Genomic DNA, 18,616 nt, shown 5'->3' on the forward strand with positions numbered 1-18,616 from the left:
TGTGCTCCCAGCCATCACCTGCCCCCAGCTCATTCCCTCCCATTCTACGGGGAAGCAGGTGGTTGGATGGAAGTGTCCACAACCCTGCAGCAGCATTTTACCCGGTTATTATGAGAGAACCTGCCTCTGCTGTGATCCATGCAGTTTCCAGGGATTTATGTACACGTTTCCAAGTCTGCTCAGCATAAAGCACAGGAAATACAGGCTTTTGCCACACGGGGAAGAAACCACAGCGAAGATGACCAGGAAACATTCATAATTTTTAATTCACACCAGTAATAAAATTGCATTACATTTTTCATAAAATAAATGTTCCAGTTTATATACAGAAAACAGACTGTACAGAGCCCTCCCCCAGACCCCAAAAACTCACAAACATACAAGCAATGCAGTGCTCAGCTAAGCAGGCACAACTGTACATCTAAAATTGTAACTGCTTTGTGTTGGGGGGGAAAAGTACTACAATGTATATAGTCCTCTCTGGACCAAGAATTAAAAAAATATTGCAGGCAAGCTGACAGACGCCCTCGCTGCTCGTGCGGCCAAGCGCCCATCCCACAGTGCTCCAGCAAAGCAGGGGCTGTTATTGAACCTGGGACTCGAAGCTCCCATTCAGCTGCCCTTCCTCATAGTCCATCTGACACAAGATCATGTTGTTCTTCAGGAAAAACTTGTCTCCCACGCAGAATCTGGAAGATGAAAAAGGATTAGTGGGCGTGAGTATGAACGGAGGTGACTTCGGGGGGAATTTGAGGCGGTTTGGGTCTGAAGGCAGCTCTGGTGAGCAGAGTGTGATTTCTAGCTCTGCCAGTGCTGAAACCCCTTGCTGTCCTGGGGTTTTGCTGTCCCTTTCCCTGGCACATCCATGCTTGGCTCCAGGCCACAGGGAGCAGCTCAGGGGGCAGGTCCCACTCTCTGCATGGCAGCTGCAGGAGGAGGTTGGGAGCAGTTAAGGGATTTGTCCCTGCAGACAAGAGGTATTGGCTCTCCAGCCAGGAAATCAAGCGGGCAATATTACACGGAGCCTATTTGAAGTTTTTGCTGGTATCCACATTTCCACAGTTCCCTCGGGTGAAGCAGTATTTACACTAATTTCCAGGCAAGGACTGGCTATTAAGTCCTCCCTCACCCCCTTGTGTACAGTGCTGAACAATAAATAGAAATTTCTCGGTGGCTGGACTCCTAACCTTTATCTTCATTGAGCGAAGGGCACTGCTCTCTATATACCATGTAAATTGTTCTGTTTGTCTTGAAGTTGACAGAGAAGCTTGTGATATTTAACAATTTTATTTGACTATTAAGGTCAAAAAAGTTCCACATATAAGATTGGAGAGGTGCGACTTGGCAGCCAATAGCTCTGCCCGCCCTGCCTGCTTGCTCGGGAATCAGAAGCTAATCTTTACTTCTAAGATAACAAATAATGTTCTCTGCACCCAATTCAGGGGCTGGTTTTTGTCCATCACACAGGCAGGGCAGTGACAGACCAGAGCACAGGCTGCGCCAAGAGCTGAGTCTGAAATCAGCCTCAGGTCCCTAAAGCAGAGAGACACCCTGGGTCAGGCACTGTGCCTCCAGGCAGCTCTGCAGAGAGGAAGGGGGAGGGACCAGCCTCTGGCAAGGCTAAATATCCACTGGGCTTTGAAGGAAGATAATTGGAGATGACCCAATCCTCAGGAGACTTAGCAGACCTCAAATGCCCATTTCCCCTGCTCCCAGGGAGAGCTTTGGCACTGCCTACTCCTTGTCTAAAGTGCTTTCATCATTTGTAACTCAGGCAGCTTCAGGCAGAGCATCCCCATAAAACTGAGTATTTTCTGCCAAAAGAACAGGACTGATAATTTTAGAGCTCCTTCATAGGGCCAACACGGGCACAAGTTTTCTCCAACTGGACACCTGCAAATAAGCTGATTAATTTGCCAAGTTGGTGCAGAGAGAACTGGGCATTGGTTCACACTACATAGGATTTCACTGAAGACCTTCCATCTTCTTCCCTCTGTGGCACATTCTCAAGTAGTTCTGAAATTCAACCTTTTCTGTATATTAAATAGATAAAAATTACTCCTAATTTAAATCAACAGCTTTTATGGTAAAAAACAGTACAGCACACACACTCTCCTTATGACCACCTTCCCCAGCAGCTGGTTTTCTCACAATGAATAAAAGACACATCTGCTTGCTTTTCACTACTTATCCCCACCTTAAGAGCCATATAAATCTCCAGGAAGAGAAATGCAAAAATTACTCTTGCCACCAGCATCGTCAACAGCTGTCTCTTGCTAAACCCGGTTTTGGGTCTAGAGGAGCCAAAGGAGGAGCTGGAGAATTTGGGGGTTTAAAGCATGGTAGGCTGAGTAGTAATGCAGGAGTTGCTGCAAACCTGATGTTTTAGGGAATACAGTAATGAAAACACTGCACACTTGGTAAAAATATTAGAGATTTTGCTGTGATAGATTCAGCACTCTCTACAGAGTCCAGCTATAGAACGGCAAGTAAACTGGAAGAGATCTAAGGAAAGGTCTTCATCATCAAATCTCTTCAGAGCTGAAGAACAAGAAAGGGTTTCAGGTGAGGTTTCCAATTCAGAACTAGGACTGGCATCCACCTCTGCAATTTTGACTTTAGGTTTACTTAATCTCACTGTTCTCAGTGTCATCTCTTACAGGATCACTTCCATTCTGCCCTTTCAAGCCAAAATCGCTACAGAGTAAGTCATGAAAATTTGTAGCCCTCTGGCCTCAGCCAAAAGTAAGAATCTACACGTAGCCCATCTTTCAGAACAACTCAGCCCCTCACAAACTGAACAAATCCCTTGTGCATCACAGCACAACTCTGCCAGAACGGGGGATTACCTGCGCTCTCCTGCCGGGCAGTGACAGCCCTGGAGGTTGTCTGAAGGGCAGAGTGGGACCACACTGGCAGCTGGAGAGGAAAGGGAGGGAGGGAGATGCTCTGGAGTCTTTGAAATAAAGGGTGAAATTTAAAAGAAATTCCTGAAAAAGAAAAGTAGGCAGCACTGGGTTTTTCCGTGAGAGAAGAAGGGTGAAGTAGGGGGTTGGTGACAGATACTCATCCTGCAGACCTCCAAGGCCAGTCTAGCACTCCTGCCTGTGCAGCCCAGAGCTGGGACTTGCCTCTGCCTGAGGGGACATTTGAGATGCTCCAGCCCTAGTTCTGGGGTGGAATTTGGGAGCACCCCTCTCCTGCCCAGGAATCATCAGGAGGCTGGAAAGAGATGCTCCTGAGGGCCGAGCCTGGCAGGACCCACAACACGCCCGAGTCCGGAGACAAATCCCAGAACCAACTGGTGATTGTAGCAGTGTGGAAGGAGCATCTAGGGGAACGAGGGGATCAGCTCTGTGTTCAAGCGTCACCAAACAAGACCGGGCAACTGAAAGCTCCCGCGTGGCTTCCGCAGGGAGCCCAAGGCCAGGAGCCACTAGATGTCACTGCCGCCCGGCACTGCCACCGCGCCCGTGCAGGCGACAGCATCCATGGAGCTCTGTGCCTCCAACAAGCACTGCCCCCGCCTTCAGTGAGTGAGGGGAGCCACCGCAGCCGCCTCCTCCGTGCTCTGGCACCAACCTGCTGACACCAAATTCATCTCTAGGGCTGAGCCACTGGTCAGAGGGTGCGAGAGCAGAATCGGATAGGATCTCCCAAGTTCAGGGGCAAGGCGGCAGGGGTTTGCATTCACACTCATGTATGGCTGCTTCATGAGAGATCCCACTGTGACTCTTTTCTGGAGTGAGCAGTGCATGTGTAAGTCAGGCTTTTAGCTTGACTTTTACAGAATTGGGTTCTCCATCTTCCCACAAGTTTTGTCATCTCTCTCACACTTTCCCACGGGATGAGGCACGGCATCCTAGTTTCATCTTTGAGAAACACAACCACAGACCCAGAACAGGAACCCCAGCACAGCCCTTGGACCCTGGGCAGTCAGTACAGCCTGACTAAGCAAGCAGTAAGGACAGCAAGCAGTTTCAGGTCTATCTTAGACAAGGATGGACAGATGGATGCATCAGAAGGTGACACGGTCTGGTTCTGTGGGCTTCCATTCTGCCTACGATGACCAACAAACACAGGAAGATTTTTCATGGCCCTCCCAGATTCAACTGGCTACAAGTAGTCAAAGTGAAAACACTGTGCATGATGCTTTATTATACTCTCTGATAGGCATGTTCCACTGGGTAAAACCCTGCAGAAACACGTAAGCCCCACTCAAAATGATACCACCAAGATGCCCTGTTAGTTACACAACAACTGAAGGGATTTGTTCCTAGTGCTGGAAAGGGCTCAGCCAGAGTATCTTTCTCCTTCCTGCCCCTTCTCTTTATCCTTCTTCTTTTCCATCCCCAGTTTTGAGCGTGTCAGAAACATGATTTAAGCGAGATAACGTCAGTTTGCCAGAGGAGGTCCATTCACCATCGTCTGCCTTCTGCAAAGAGGGTAGATCCTGAAAGGACGCTGGAGCAGTTTGTTTTATTCAGCAGCAGCTGTACAGTCTGTGTCTGTGTCCTCCCCCTTGCCCCTCCAACTCCCACCAGCTCCAAGGGGATTTGCAGTAAAAGGGCTACAGGTACTTACATGCATCCCCCAGGTCAGCCTGGCAAACCAGCCCGAGCCCTGCCAGCAGGCTGCGAGCCCCAGACAGGCAGTGTGCATCAAACATTTCCCCTATTTCACAGGCAAAGGTATAAATCAGTTTGTGTGTACAATAACTGTGTCCTCACCGCTGGTTGCAGAGCTGACAGGCAAAGCAGTCCAAATGGTAAACATTATCTCTGGCCCTCATCACCATCTCAAAGGCAGGGATCAGTTTACTGCAGGCAGCACAATTCCCGGTGGTACCAAAGAGCCTGCCAAAGAAGCACAATCATTAGAAGCCATTTTAATTAAATGGTGGAAGGACTAATTAAGTGTAATTAGCAGTATCAAATACTGTATTGCACCAATAAATAGAAGTTGCAGTCTCCATTTCACTGACCAACCAGCGTGAGGGAACTTGGGATAAAACTGCCTGGTGAGCAGGCTCCGATCATCGAGATGAAACTTCATTTGGTTTGTGAGCCTAGGGCTAATTTGCTGTCTAATGGAGAAAAGCATTAAACACTTAGAGCACTATTTTGGGGCTCACAAAATTTCAGTCAAAAACTATCTGCCTCTCTGCAGCAGTGGGGTAGGTGCTGGGAGCTGCCCGTCCTGCTCCGCATGGGCTTGCTGCACTTGGCCGCAGCCTGACGGAGGGACAGGCTGGCAGCAGGACACAGAAGTCCTGCAAACTTTGCCAATCCTGGCAGGCAGGATTGTAACAGAGCTCAGGAAGAACCTCACTTACCTGCTGTTTAAAAAGAAAAAGCACGACTTCTCTTGCAACGAGTGCACAGCGTTTCGCAAGGCACCTCAGAGAGCAAGCCCTCCTCCCCGGCTGTGCCCCCCTCCTCCTGCCTCCCCAGCCCTCCCGGGAGCCAGCTAAGCCCTTCCACGGCGGCCTGAACAGCATGCTCAGCCGTTCCACTTCAGCTCCCCGCTCCTCCAGGACAGCCCTTCAGCACTGGAAGCTTTGCCATTTCCATCTTGGCTTTCACTATCTGTCTCCCCAGATGTCTGCTGCTGTTACAGCTCCCGTCGGGGGACTCAAGCAAGACTGCGGCATCCTTCCTGCGGCCCCCTCGCCCGAGGTGTTCCTGCAGACCCCGTGTGTGCCAGGGGCACGGTGCCACTGCGGCATCGGAGCCGCGCCAACCGGCCGGGGGCACTGATCCACGGGCTGACAGAACCAAGGTTCACCCCAGCCTCTGGTCAATAGGCATGCGGTTAGTTACTTGGCCTAGAAGATAGAAATTGTATTTTGGGGGCGATGAGCCTCAAGACGTACGATCCCTGCTGGCCATTAGCTCTGCGCATGCAACGCGCCGCTGCCCGCAGACAGATCTGGGCTCACGGTTTGCTTCAAGCCATCGGTTCTGGCTGATTCCACAACACGCAGATGAGAAGCATCAGGAAAATCTATAACCAATTTCTAAACCTGCAATTTCCAAGCTAATCAATACTAATTATTACTGGCCAGTAATTGTGAATTAAAACACCCAGCAGTGTTACAGAAACCTCCACACAACTCTCCCACCCGCCTCCACTGCCGTGCTCCTGAAGTCAGCTCGCTCTCCAGCTGTAAGAAAGCCCACCCTTATTTTTCTTTAGAAGTGGTATCAGTGGTCTTTCATTAGGCCTGGCCGGAAAACCCCAGGCCTTCCTGTGAAGAAACAGCACTGTGTTTTCCCTGAGAGCAAAACAATGCAAGCCAAAACAGAAACACTTGTGCAGGATGGAAAACTCACAAAGGGAGTACTGAAACATCTTCCCCTACAATTTCGTCACCTGAAAGCTGAAAGGCAGAGTAAAATCCCAGCTGTATCATTTGCACCAGCAAAAGTCAGCCCCTTTCTCCCTGCAAGCTCTTGCTCCTGCCCCCACAGGCAGGCCAGGCAGGGGAGGCAGCTGGGCACGGGCCTCAGCTGCCTAACGCCAGCAGACTGGACTGGAAAAATGCGGCACTGAGAAGTGTCCAGGTCTCCACCCTGGAACGCCTTGGCTCTCATTCAGCACCCACTCACAAATCAAGCCATTACTCCAGACATCCCTCCCTTCCTCAGCATAGCAGCCCCTTTCCACCTGGGCACAGCAAAGCCTGACAGCTTTTGCCAGGATTTTCCCATTTCCCATAAAACCAGGCATCCGTTTTTAGAGTACCCAAGTCACAGCAAACTCAAAAAAATGAGTCAAATGCATTAGGCAGGGAAACTGGGAGGTTAATCCTAGATTTGCTCTGTGCCCAGCACTACTACATGCACAAGTATAAAATATCCATTATTCATTAGCATCACAGTTGTGTGGAGCTCAATCTAGATTAAACAAAATAAAGGGGCCCCAGACAGCACCATTTGCATTGTTAAGCAGGTGCTTTTCTTCAGCCTTCAAATAGGAGACTTTTCTAAATGGAAATGATGGGGAAATTTGGACAGATGTTCACTTAACTATTTAAACAGTTAGCTTAAGAAACATGAAAAATGTATTTGGCATCGTATTCACCTGTCTCCTTTCAGGGGTTTTGGGGGTAAACCAATTGTTAAACAGCTTTGACTGTTTGCATGAGATCTGAAGCTTATGTTCTGTCCAGCTGAAATCGTGTTGCCTTCTAATGTCTACATAACGTAGCTTCCAGCGAGTCGGTGTGCTAATCTTTTTCTCTTCTATCAAGTTTCACAGCCCTCCACACCCTCCCTTTCCCAACAGATGAACATTTCACACTTATTCTAGCACCTCCTAATTTTAATCTGCTTTTCGGGGAGTGATTTAGAGCCCCATATAATCACCATCCTTCTAAAAATACGCTGTAACTTGTACCTCAGTGAACACGACTTTTTTTCAATCTGTTGGAAGAAGACGCAAAATGAATGGAGTCTTTTCCCTCTTCTTGTTTGCTTGTGGAAAACCTGCCACCTCTGACATCTCCTGATCCAGAAGCTACTTAAGCTGAAACTTTCTGAAGTGGGGAGCTTAATGTTATTGGAAGGAGGGAGAGAAGAGAAGGAGCAGGAGGAAAAGCCTTCTGCCCCAAGCCCCATCTGTGGTTAAATTTAAAATAACCCCACACGAACAAACTGATCTGCATTCTGTCCCCCAGACACCTTCATAACAGATGCAACACTCTCTCACGCATTCACACATACGAAGTTGAAGCGCATCAGAAAAATCTATCAGAAGATGTTTAGCCTCTACTTACCAGCTCCGAGCCATTGGCATAAAAGAAGCTGGAAATACAGAAAGTTTTCAGTTTGGGGTTGTTTTGCTTCTTCTGAAAAACCCTATTTATTCACTTCCCTTTGAAGTTAAAAGGCAAGAATTCTTAAGTACAGATTTATTCCCCTTTATGTAACAGGAAGACCCAGCCAGCTTGTAAATAAGCATAGACTATGCAGATTTAAAATTTAGCACAATTAAACTTTTAGCCTGTGGTAGTAATTATGTTTAATGGCTCTTAGCCTGAACTTAACCATGTCTATTGTTGTCAGCCAGTCTAAAAGCAGGAGTTTGTCCAAGGACAATTTTCTGTAGTTTATGGGCATACTAGAAACCCCGCTATGCCCTGTTCTCATTGGCCATTGATGTCAGTGTGTATAGTAAAAATTAAAGCTAATTGGCACACAGGAGCAGCCCTGAATGCAAATGAATTAATGGGAAAAGAAGGGAGTGCTCCTGGAAGCAGTAGGCAACTGTCAAAGGATGGGTTTTATGTAGTCCTGTCTGGGCTAAAGAGCAGTCTTCTGCATGGTGATCCGGACCTCAACAGCTCCATGAGTACAACTCAAGTTAATTCAAACTACGGCAATGTCACAGCACCCTGCAGGGGGTTTTTTTTGGGGGGGGTGGGGGGAGAATGGTAAAGGGTTCTTACTGGAGGGAAAACAGTAAGAAACTTCTCATATGAACATGTTAAGTTTAGCACCTTTTAACAGATTTTTCATTCAAACAAGATGTTTGGGGGGCTAAACTGAGAACCTGATTGCCTATTTCTGTCACCACTAGGAACAACAATCTGGTTTAGTCATTGCCTACAAGGAGAGAGTCTCCATTTCTTCTCGCCCCCTCTAGCCTGGTGTCTGACTAGATAGCAGCTTGCAATCAAAAAAGAAGGAGAAAATATTCCCTCTGCAGAAAGAGTAAAAATTTTGGAGCTGTTGACTCCACAGGAGACAAAAAAAGAGGAAGAAGGACAGGCACATATAAATAATGAGTGGTACAGAAAGGAAAGGTTGGCAGTGTCAGTCAGATTTTTTAAACACAAAACAAGTTCAAAATTCAAACAGCTGAGTCGAGACTGATAATCCCTCCCCAAAAAAGGGGGTTTTGTCAACACTGAAAGATAAGAATTATGAAATGAAAGAGGACTGAACACTAACCTACAGATAAATATCTACATTTGTAGAGACTGTGCACAACTATACATTTTTCTACATGTTTATATATCCAGATTATCTGGATGTGCAAGTTTTAGAAGAGCTATAGAACTCCATACTCATATCTTCTCCAGGTGACAGGGGTTTTCCCATACACCTTCTCTGCTGCTGTTTATTTCTTAGTTTCATCAGGACCTGCTGTAGAACAAGACGTGCTTTATGTACCTGAAACCCATCATCATGAAAAGAAACGGTTTCGTCCCCACCTTTTGAAACAAACCAAAAACTGGTTTTTCAGTGAGGGTGGCTCTTAAATACTGCAATCAGTATTTTTCCCACCTGTGGATATCAGAAATATGCTGAGCTACAAGCGTGATTTGACTGGAAAATTGAATATACCAATAAATGCAGGGAAAGCCTGAACATCACTAAAAAGATAAAAAGAATAAGCTTAAAAGCAACTTCAGACAACTTTCCTGTGATCAGCCTTTGTGTAATATTAGAGAAAGCCTCAGTGACAGGAGATTCAGCACTGTAAATACATATTAGCTGGTGCACCCTCCTATCCAGAACGCCGTTGTCAGGGCTGCAGTGGGAAGTCATGTCAGCTGAAGGAAAGGAAATGCATTTCGATACTAATGAAGTTGGTCAAGCTGTCCTCTCATGAAGCCTTCAAGTTCAATCCCAAAGAATTCATCTCACATGCCAAAGGGTTTTTGGCATTCAAGGACAGCATGGCAGGGGGAGTTGAACCAGTACGGAACAGCCCCTGGCCAAGTGACCACACTGGTTCAGAGATTACTGGGCGTGAACTTCAAGGTTGCTCAAGGGAGTCTGTTTTCACTTGAAGGACACATCTGAATGTTCACTTATTTTTACTCCTTTGGCCTCTCCCTCCATCTTTCCAGCAGATATTTACAGAGGGGTTGGGACTATTAGCAGGTAGGAGAAGTCCAAGTCCTCCTCCCCTGCCCCAGCCGTTCCCATGGTATAACTGTAGCTGCTGACCTTAAGCCCATCCTTGCTCTGGCACTGCTGAACACAAGTGCAACAACGTCCTCTTAGGAGAGTTTAAACAGAGCAGTCAGAAAAAGGCAAAGCTGAAAGTGTTGGAGGCATGCTAGTGTACCAGAGCCAGGCAGAATTACTCCCCATTAGCTTTCCTCCTCAGTGAGAAGTTGTGGAGATGGAAAAAAAAAGGGCAAAAAGCAAACAAACAAACAAACAGTACGGGCACAGGCTGTGAGAAACCCAGCTACTGTGGAGGAAAAAAAAAAAAATCTGTACTTTAACACCACAAAGCACAGCAATATTGCCAAGACACATTGTATTTTGAGCCTAATTAATCCTCCTTAATCTGTACAGACACCAAGTGTAGAAGTGAGGGTGTCCTATGTAGCATGCAAGACACTCCCTATTGCGAGGCAAAAGCAGCACTTCTGTCTAGTGACATTTTTAGGCTCTGAGCAGACACCATTTGTTCAGACACACTGCATTTATACCTCTCCTTCCCACGCTGAACATGTCCCTTGAAAATCCGGCAGGGCATGCTCCTGGTGCGTGCATGCACACTGTGCTTCTCCAGAGGAAAAAAATGTCCCAAATTCTCTCCTTCCTGCTTCAAAGGTGCTGCAGCTTCTGCAGGTTGAAGCCACACTTGGAGTATTGGTGATGTCTTGGGGAGATTAACTGAAGTTCTGTCTCTTGGGGCACACACATCTCGGTTCCCAAAGGCTTGTTCTCACACATCCAGCCATGGTTTAGTGGTTTGGCTCAGGGCTGTTGTCACTGACTCGAGGAAGGCCACCAGGAGGAGGGAATTTGTCCACATTCTCCTGTGCCAATAGAGCAGGGCACCCGTGTTTGTGCTCTTATTCCACAAGAAAATTAAACCCTGCACATTTGCCAGATGCAGAACACTTCACCTAAAGGGCTCCTAAAGTGATTCACTGACAGAATGAATGCCCCGGGCCGTTTGGAGTAGAGCAAAAACCCCAGGACTCAGCATTTGAGTCATTTAAGCAGGAGCTGCTGAGGGTGGCATTCAAGCCTCCATGATACAATCAGTGCTGAGGGGTGACAGGGAATGGCCGTCCTGCCAGGAGGTCCCCGTCCCTCAGACAGGATGCAGAGGGCTGCTCTGCTCCCTGAAGGCACCAACACCAGGTGCAGAGTGATGCCGTGCCGAGTTTGCAGCCCTGATGTGGGAAGGTGGGTGAAAAGAACTGCCATGAAACCCACTGAGAACAGCATCAGGGTTTCCCAGAAAGCCCTTCTCTTTTACTGATTCACCATCATTTTTTAATGCAGGTTTTGAGCTTTCTTTGGAGTCTAATTAAGGCCCCAATCAGTTTACGTGATGAAAAACTTTCCCAACGCCAGCATATCAAACACGCAGAAGCAACAGTTCTGCTCCTCTCAAAGCAAGCCCGACTTGCCTTTGCTCGTGTGAGGGCACCATGCTGAGTAAAAAGGAAAAATCACGTTCTTCATCAGCACTTCACAGTGAAATTTAAGTTGTCAGTTCCTCATGGGAAATCCTGATGCAACACCCGTCCCGTCCCTGTGAAGCGGAGCTTGGTGAATGTTTAATTATGCCTCGGAACAAACACACATCGCTGCGTGGGGGCTGCGAGGAGCCATCTGAGCCTGCATGCTAAGCTGCTCTGTCCCAGAAGCAGTTCCTTCAATAGCATTTGCTTATCAAAAATAATTAGAGGTAGGAATGCTGGAACTGTGATTATGGAACAAATGGTAAATCTATTTGCTGAGACGAAATGTATTGAAAGATACATCGAGACACAGCTGGAGACTGAGGTGATACCACAAGGATAACAACTCGAGATCCAATTTCATCTTTCATGATTAAAAAATGAGCAAGAAAGTGTTTTATGAAATGTGAAGGTTAACAAATGTTCCTTCACAAGCAATGACGACAGTTTATCTTTTGAAACAAATGATCAGGCTACGGTCGGCTCGCAGCTCCTGGAACACGTTGGAAAGATTGCTGCTGAAAACCCACCGAGGATCAGCACACACAGCTGGCAGCCCACCGTGCTCCCAGTGCCTGGGACAAAGCCAGCTCCAAAGGAACGCTGACACAGCGGGGACGGAGCTGGCCGTGCTCCTGTCCCGACCCTCTGCCACAGGTCCATCCCTCGCCCCAATCCCTGCAGTGGCCATGGCTCATCCACACCTGCCCTCAGGAGGGGTGGCACAGGAGGGTCCCAGAGCTGCAAATTGCCAACAGACTATTCCAGGAGCCCTCTGGCTGAATTCCTCTGACTGTTCTCCAGTCCTTTGGGGTGCAACTACATGGTGAAGTATGAAAACTTGTTTTTAGGAACGAGTTCTGCTGAAATTTGACTAGTAGACCAAATACCGTGAGTTGTTCCACAAGGAAAAAAAACGTGGATAGAAACTCTAAAACTACTAATGTGAAGGAATTATATAATGACAGGAATGGTTAATTTGCCAAGAAGAGAAATTCAAATTACCAGGAGGGAACAAACAGTAGAGAAGATCGTGATGGCAACTTTAGCTCCTTCTATTAATAGAACTAATAGTTAAATAGAGGGAGAAAGAAATATTATATGTAGAAGCCAACACAAGATGTTTTAAACTAAAAAAATTGCTTTATATTTTTATAAATATGGGACTGTGTACCAATGCCCTTATTCCAATCCTGGGAGCCTGAAAGGGTTTCTTAGCTTCAGGAGAACAGATCCCAGGAATTCAGCAGAACCCCCCAAAAAAACCCAGTATAAACTAAATTTACTTATTAGTAAGAATAAAAGCCATGATATCTGTAAAGCTGCCTAAACAGCTGAAAGCTAATTAACAACACTGTTACAGAATTCATTATTATTCCTTTCTAGCTGAGTCTAGGTCAAATTTCCTAGGATTTGACAATTATACTGTTCTTCCCAACAAAAACACTCAAAGCTCTAACACCCTAAATTCAGATGGGGGGAAATATTTAATGTAAAGGCCACATAAGTCTTCACAGTTTAGCCATGCTGCACAAATAGCAACAGACTTCCCCCTTGTTGGGCCAGGAACTATTCCAACCCGAAAAACGGAGACAGAGGTGTTACAAGACCCCTTTCAGGCACAGAAGTTTGTTCCAGAGACCACATTTAACTGGTGCTGTGACAGAAGCTGCATGGCCATGGTCAAACACAAGTCCCAACTGTTGCCTTCCATAGTTCGTATCATGAACTGCCCTCTCTTCTCAAAGCTGGGACATGGGCCATTTCCTGGGGTCTGCAATGCCTGGCTTCTTTTCCATCTGCAGCACAGGCTTCTGGTGTGCCCCAGAAAATTCACATCATCTAGGGGCCAGTGGGAAAATCACAGATTAAGCTTTTCCACCTCAAAGCAGCATTCTCGGGATAAACCAAGGAAAGAAAGGAGTGCTCTACAACTCCAGTAATATAGAAAGGTTCCTCTAAGCCTAACAGCATCAATAGTGCTGTCCTTTGGCACTTTAACATGTCTGCTTTGATGCCACACATTATTTTTGTTATGAAACTAGAATAAACCAAAATCAATGCGGTGCTTATTAAATGGACAAAACATGGGGTAGCTCACAGGTCTCAAAAAGCAAATGTAAACTGGAAACACTGTCCAGCTCAGTATTTGTAGCAGGGTTCTGCAATACATAGAATAAAGCTGAATATCTATCTTCAGGGTCAAATAAAAAAAAAAAACAAAACCACAAGTATAACACTTTTTCAAGACCAGAAATGACAAAGTCAAGAGAAGTGATAAATAATGAAGTGGAGAATGACAGATGGAAAGACCTGGATCACTTGGCAAGCTGGGTGCAAACAAGATAAAGAAAAGATAATGTATAAACAAGATAAAGTACAAACAAATACTTCAGAAAATAATGCAGCTGTTCTTCCTGGAAACAAAACTATTCCTGAAAGTAGCTCTCCTAAGAGATTTTGGGGGTCCTTCTGATAGTATCTAGCATGACCCAATTGTGATACTGCAATGAAAGACTTCCTCACAAAGCGAAGAACCAAAATATTCTTCACTGACACATCAGAATTATGTCCACAACACAGAAAAAGTATAGCTAAGCTGAAGAAGGAGAACCAAAATGCTAATTTGGGGGTAGAAATCTCTGTGTTGAATTTGAACCTTCTGGAGCTCAATTTTTTTTAGCTTAGCACAGACAGGGTTAGGGATGCCTCCAGAGCAAGTGACATGTGACATTAGTAAATATTCAGATTTAAGGAAGGTACAAAAATTATTTCATTATAGTGAAGATAGTTGACTCTTTCCTCATCACACCCGTTCCATTTTTCCACGGGCTGCTTATCCCGTCTTTTCCACCTCAGATGTGTTCACCTTTACCCAAGCTCCTCCTCACTTAGATTTTGGGGACACGCCCCACCTAACCAGATATGGAGCTTCAACTTCTGCCTGTGTGGCAGAATTTCAGCTGGGATATTTCATGTGTGCCCTGAAGAGTTTCAGCTCCAAAACCCTCCTGTGAGCAGGATGCTCTTGTGCACTGCTGGGCTGGAAGGGCAAGGTGGCAGCTCCCACATGGCAGCTGATAGACTCAGTCCTTCTGTTTGGCTCAGCGCTTAATCTCTCATCTTTAGAAGGAGAAACTTGTTTGTTCAAGTTTACTGAGATAATATTTACTGAAGATTTTCAGAAATGCGTTTTACATTGCAACACATGAAGCATCTGAGCACTGACACTAATCTAGGCAGCCCCTGAACACCGCAAGGTTAGACGGCATTTTACCTCCCTGCCTTCCAGCAGCGTGCTGGGTTTGCTTTGCTTCAGATGTTTTGCTGGTTGAGCTTGCCTGGGAAATGCTAGCAGTGCATGAGGAAAAATAAAAGAAAACATACACATTAGCTGGAGATCAAGTGCATTCTTCCAAAGGAAAAACAAAGCAAAACTCAGAGTGTTTTGCAGTGTGACCCTCATAATAATATTTGCATTAGGCCTGCTGTCTTATTAATATTCATTTATGTTTGCATAAAGTATCTTGCACAAAACCCCCATACACCAGGCAAAAAATCCCATGTGTTACGTATTGCAGACACACACTGACAGGATGGTTCTAGCTCCGAGTTAGTGATGGTCTCTGCTGACTTCCTCAGACAGAAACATTTTTTGAAGTTGATCTGTAATTTTGGAGTTTTGCTCTGTTTAGTTAGGGAAGAGACAAGAGCCCCTTGGGATGAACCTTACTCAAGACTAGAAGTCTGTCTGAAAGCTATGACTGAAAAAGAAAAGGTAAAGGTTTGGTCAGGTCTCAGTTGATATGCAAGGAGAATTAAGAGTTTTTCCTAATTCACTCAGCAAGCAGAGTTTGTTCTTGACAGTCCATAATAACAAAATTCATGACCTCCTCCTTCTACCTTCACTTAAAAACAGGATTTCACCTCCCTGATTGCAAAATATGTTAAGTGCAAATAAAAAGCCCTGCTTAGACAGTGGAAGAAACTCCAGTCTCTTCTGGGCAGGGCTGGCCATGCACGAGCACACGTGTCCACAGGAGAGCTTTGGGAAGCCAGACAGCCGGCAGCACGCTGAGAGGCTTCGGGAAGAGCCCACAGTACGTCCCTCTATTTACCTCAGGTAATCTCTGCGGCAGAGAATGAGATTTGCTTTTGTGTAAAGAGTTGATCCAACCTCTCCAAGACGACAGTCACAGCAGGCACACTTTAGACAGTCTTCATGCCAATACTTATCCAGAGCCTTCAGCAGGTAGCGGTCCTTGATCTTCCGGTTGCAGCCAGCGCAGCCCTTCTGCTTCCCTTTGGGTTGTACGGATAACATGGGCACACCTGCAACGCAAACACAGCACCTCCTTTAGAGGACATCCAAACAGCTCGGCCAGGCTGCGGCATTTGGGGCAGATCTGTGAGCAAACACTGCTGCTGCTGCCATTACAAGGAGCTCACATTGCAAGGAGCTGACAGTCAAAGGAATTCTAACCTCATCTGCTGTCGCAGGCTAAGAGGGAGTGCAACACTTGCAGGAACGCAGCCCTTTTTTCCTAAGGGTAGGACTGACACAACGCACCCGACTTTTTCTAACAAGCATCTTGCAGCAGAATAAACTGGCTGCAATTTCAACATTTGTTTTTTCCCCTCATTAGCTGTACCCTTGTGTTGTTAATTACCTGCCACAGACAATTAAAAAGAGCAGAAGAGCCATCAGTGTATCTAACCCCCCCCCCCCCCGGTCCAGCATCTTGGCTGAATCAAGTTTGATGGGGAAGGGAGAGGAGTGGGTATAAAAAGATGTTCTATGCCACTGTTTTTCCTCTCTTGTGAATCCTGTTGGTGACAGAGGCCTGACTGAAAACCAGAGCAGGCCAGGGACTGCTCCAAAATAAATGTGATTCAAATACCCTTGAGAACAACCGCACCAGTGCCCCTCTGCCACTAGTGAAGCCACATTCTTTAAGCAAAGCAGAGCTTTCCTCCTCCTCATGTATTGATGGAGACAGTAGCAAAAAGCCAGGAGTTTCTTCCTCCCTGGAAGTCCCTGCTGGGACTGCAAAGCAAGCATAGCTGGGTATGAGGTGGTGACAGCATACTCAGGGCAGGAGGCTGGGGGAGACTTGCTGTGGCCACCTTCCTCTCCGTGCTGTCTCCAGGTTTTTCCTTTTCTCCAAGCAGCCAGTGCCTGCCACGGTGAGCACTGGCACAGCCGTGATACCTGTCACTCTTCTCAGTTTAAGAGCAAGGCACGAAAGGACTTCATGGAATCAATAGGTGGAAAAATAAACAAGGTGAGGGACAGGACAGGAAATGATGAAAGAAGAAATTAACTCACTGAGATGCCAGAATTCCATTTGCTCTAGAGCCTTGATTTAATTTGTTATGATTTTTATTTTTACTGGTGTCAGTCACTAAAAATGACAATGCTGGGCCTGTAAGAAGCACACTGTGGGCTTTAGCAATGCAGAGATGATGAGAAGGGACACTGTGGCACAGTAGCAGGTGTCACTGGTTATATACTGTTACACAACGTTAATCCACCCTTTCTATAGGAAGCGCTGGATGTCCCAGAAAGTAGCAGCTTGATAATAGAATTATTAACAGTCCCTTAACCAGAGAGGACCGAGCAAGTGCCACTGCAGTAAGTGACATGTGCTGCTTTCCTTAAAAGCCAGGGTGACCTGAGAGCGCCTAATGGTCAGCACATGTAAACCCACCACTCGCACAGTAATAATTGCTTTGTCAGAGCCGCGAGCAGATGACAATAACACTTAAGACACCTCCACACAAACAGCGAGGTATTGATCCATCTGTAATCAAAGTGGTCTCAGCAGCACAGAGACAGGCCAAGTAACATTCAAAAACCCTAAAGGCTTAAAGAGGCCTCCTGCCCTCTCCTGCAGCACACTCAAAACCTGCTCGCCAAATCCCTACAAGCAAACTTTTGATGCCAGTGACAAATCTGCAATAACTAAGTGAAAACCCGTGTTAGACTGTCACATATGCAACCTGTAATGCTGCTGAGAGAAATTCTACATACAAAGCCACAGAGAAACACACACACGTTTGGAAAGAGGGAAAAGACAGGGAAGCATCAGAAGTGGATTATGCTGCAGGTGCCAGGGGTCAGACTGCAGAAGTCCTGCGCGCCTGGTGAGAGTTTCTTACGAGAATGAGGGAAGTGGCCCCATGGTTCTAGACACACCTTTTTTTGGTTTTGTTTTTTTAATCCAAAGTACATTTTAGTAGCAAAGAGAAGCTTCAATTTTCGAGTAATTTCCATGCTCTTCCCGACTCCACGGCAGCACATTGTGAGAAGAGGCTGCCTTGTTGTGAGGCAGAGAAGGGTGAGCCCGTGAATTTGCATTTGCAAGCTGTGTGAGATCAGTACCAGTGATGAAAGAAAATAGTTCGCACTTATGAAAACTAGGACCTAGATGTGCGAATTATGTTTTTAGATAGGAGCCCCAGACACCAGCAAGTCATTACTCACCCCTCAAACAGGCTCTCTACATGTGTACCTCTGTGTTAGAGGCAGAGGAGCATTTCTCACAAGGAGCAGGGTCATCATACAATTCTTTTGCAATGTTTGTGTAGGTATCATGAGGATCCTGCATCTGGAAAGACACAGATTCCAGATAACTGGCACACCTTAAACCCCTGCTCAGGAGGGCTGCTGCGTGGGTGGGGTTTGAGATCAGCTCTGTGGTTCAGAAATACAAGATCCTCAACCAGATGGGACTTCCCAAGGCCCCACCTTTGAAAGCAGTGCCCTTTCAGAGGTACAGCTGCCCTCACCCAGAGAGAGGGTTACACCGCAGCAGCATCGTCAAGCACGAGGGCAGTTGTGCAGGGATGAAACCTTGGCTGGGCCATTAGGAGAAGCTGGTTTGACCATTTAGGGCAGGTTGGGAGGGTGTCCTGTGGCAAGCAGGCCCGGATGGCTGAGGGCTGACTGCACGGGCAGTTCTTGTTCCATCTGTGGCCCTGGTAGCCCTCGCTCTCTGCAGCCAAGCCATCTGAGCTCCTCGCTATTGCAAGAGCACCACTGTCTTATGAGAGGCTCCTGCGAGTAAGGGGAATGTAACACTTTGATTTGCTTCTAATAACTAGCAAAGGAACAGGTATAGATATATTTTTAAGCAGTACCTTAAGCAAGGAAAAAAGCTATGTGTT

At 46.5% G+C, this 18,616-nt stretch overlaps 1 protein-coding gene across 1 annotated transcript in view; it reads right to left on the minus strand.

The window, feature by feature from the left end:
• Positions 1-239: 239 nt before the first annotated feature.
• LMO1 (LIM domain only 1) overlaps positions 240-18,616 on the minus strand; it is a 57,079-nt gene continuing 38,702 nt past the window's right edge. Inside the window, exons 2-4 of the mRNA XM_008644868.2 lie at positions 15,565-15,778; positions 4,731-4,856; positions 240-689 (exon numbers count right to left, since the gene is read on the minus strand). Coding sequence (XP_008643090.1) covers positions 584-689; positions 4,731-4,856; positions 15,565-15,778 — 446 coding nt within the window. The 3' untranslated portion in view covers positions 240-583. The remainder of the gene's footprint in view (positions 690-4,730; positions 4,857-15,564; positions 15,779-18,616) is intronic.

This window comes from Corvus brachyrhynchos, unplaced genomic scaffold, assembly GCF_000691975.1.
Source record: "Corvus brachyrhynchos isolate BGI_N302 unplaced genomic scaffold, ASM69197v1 scaffold542, whole genome shotgun sequence".
In the NCBI taxonomy this organism is placed as follows: domain Eukaryota; kingdom Metazoa; phylum Chordata; class Aves; order Passeriformes; family Corvidae; genus Corvus; species Corvus brachyrhynchos.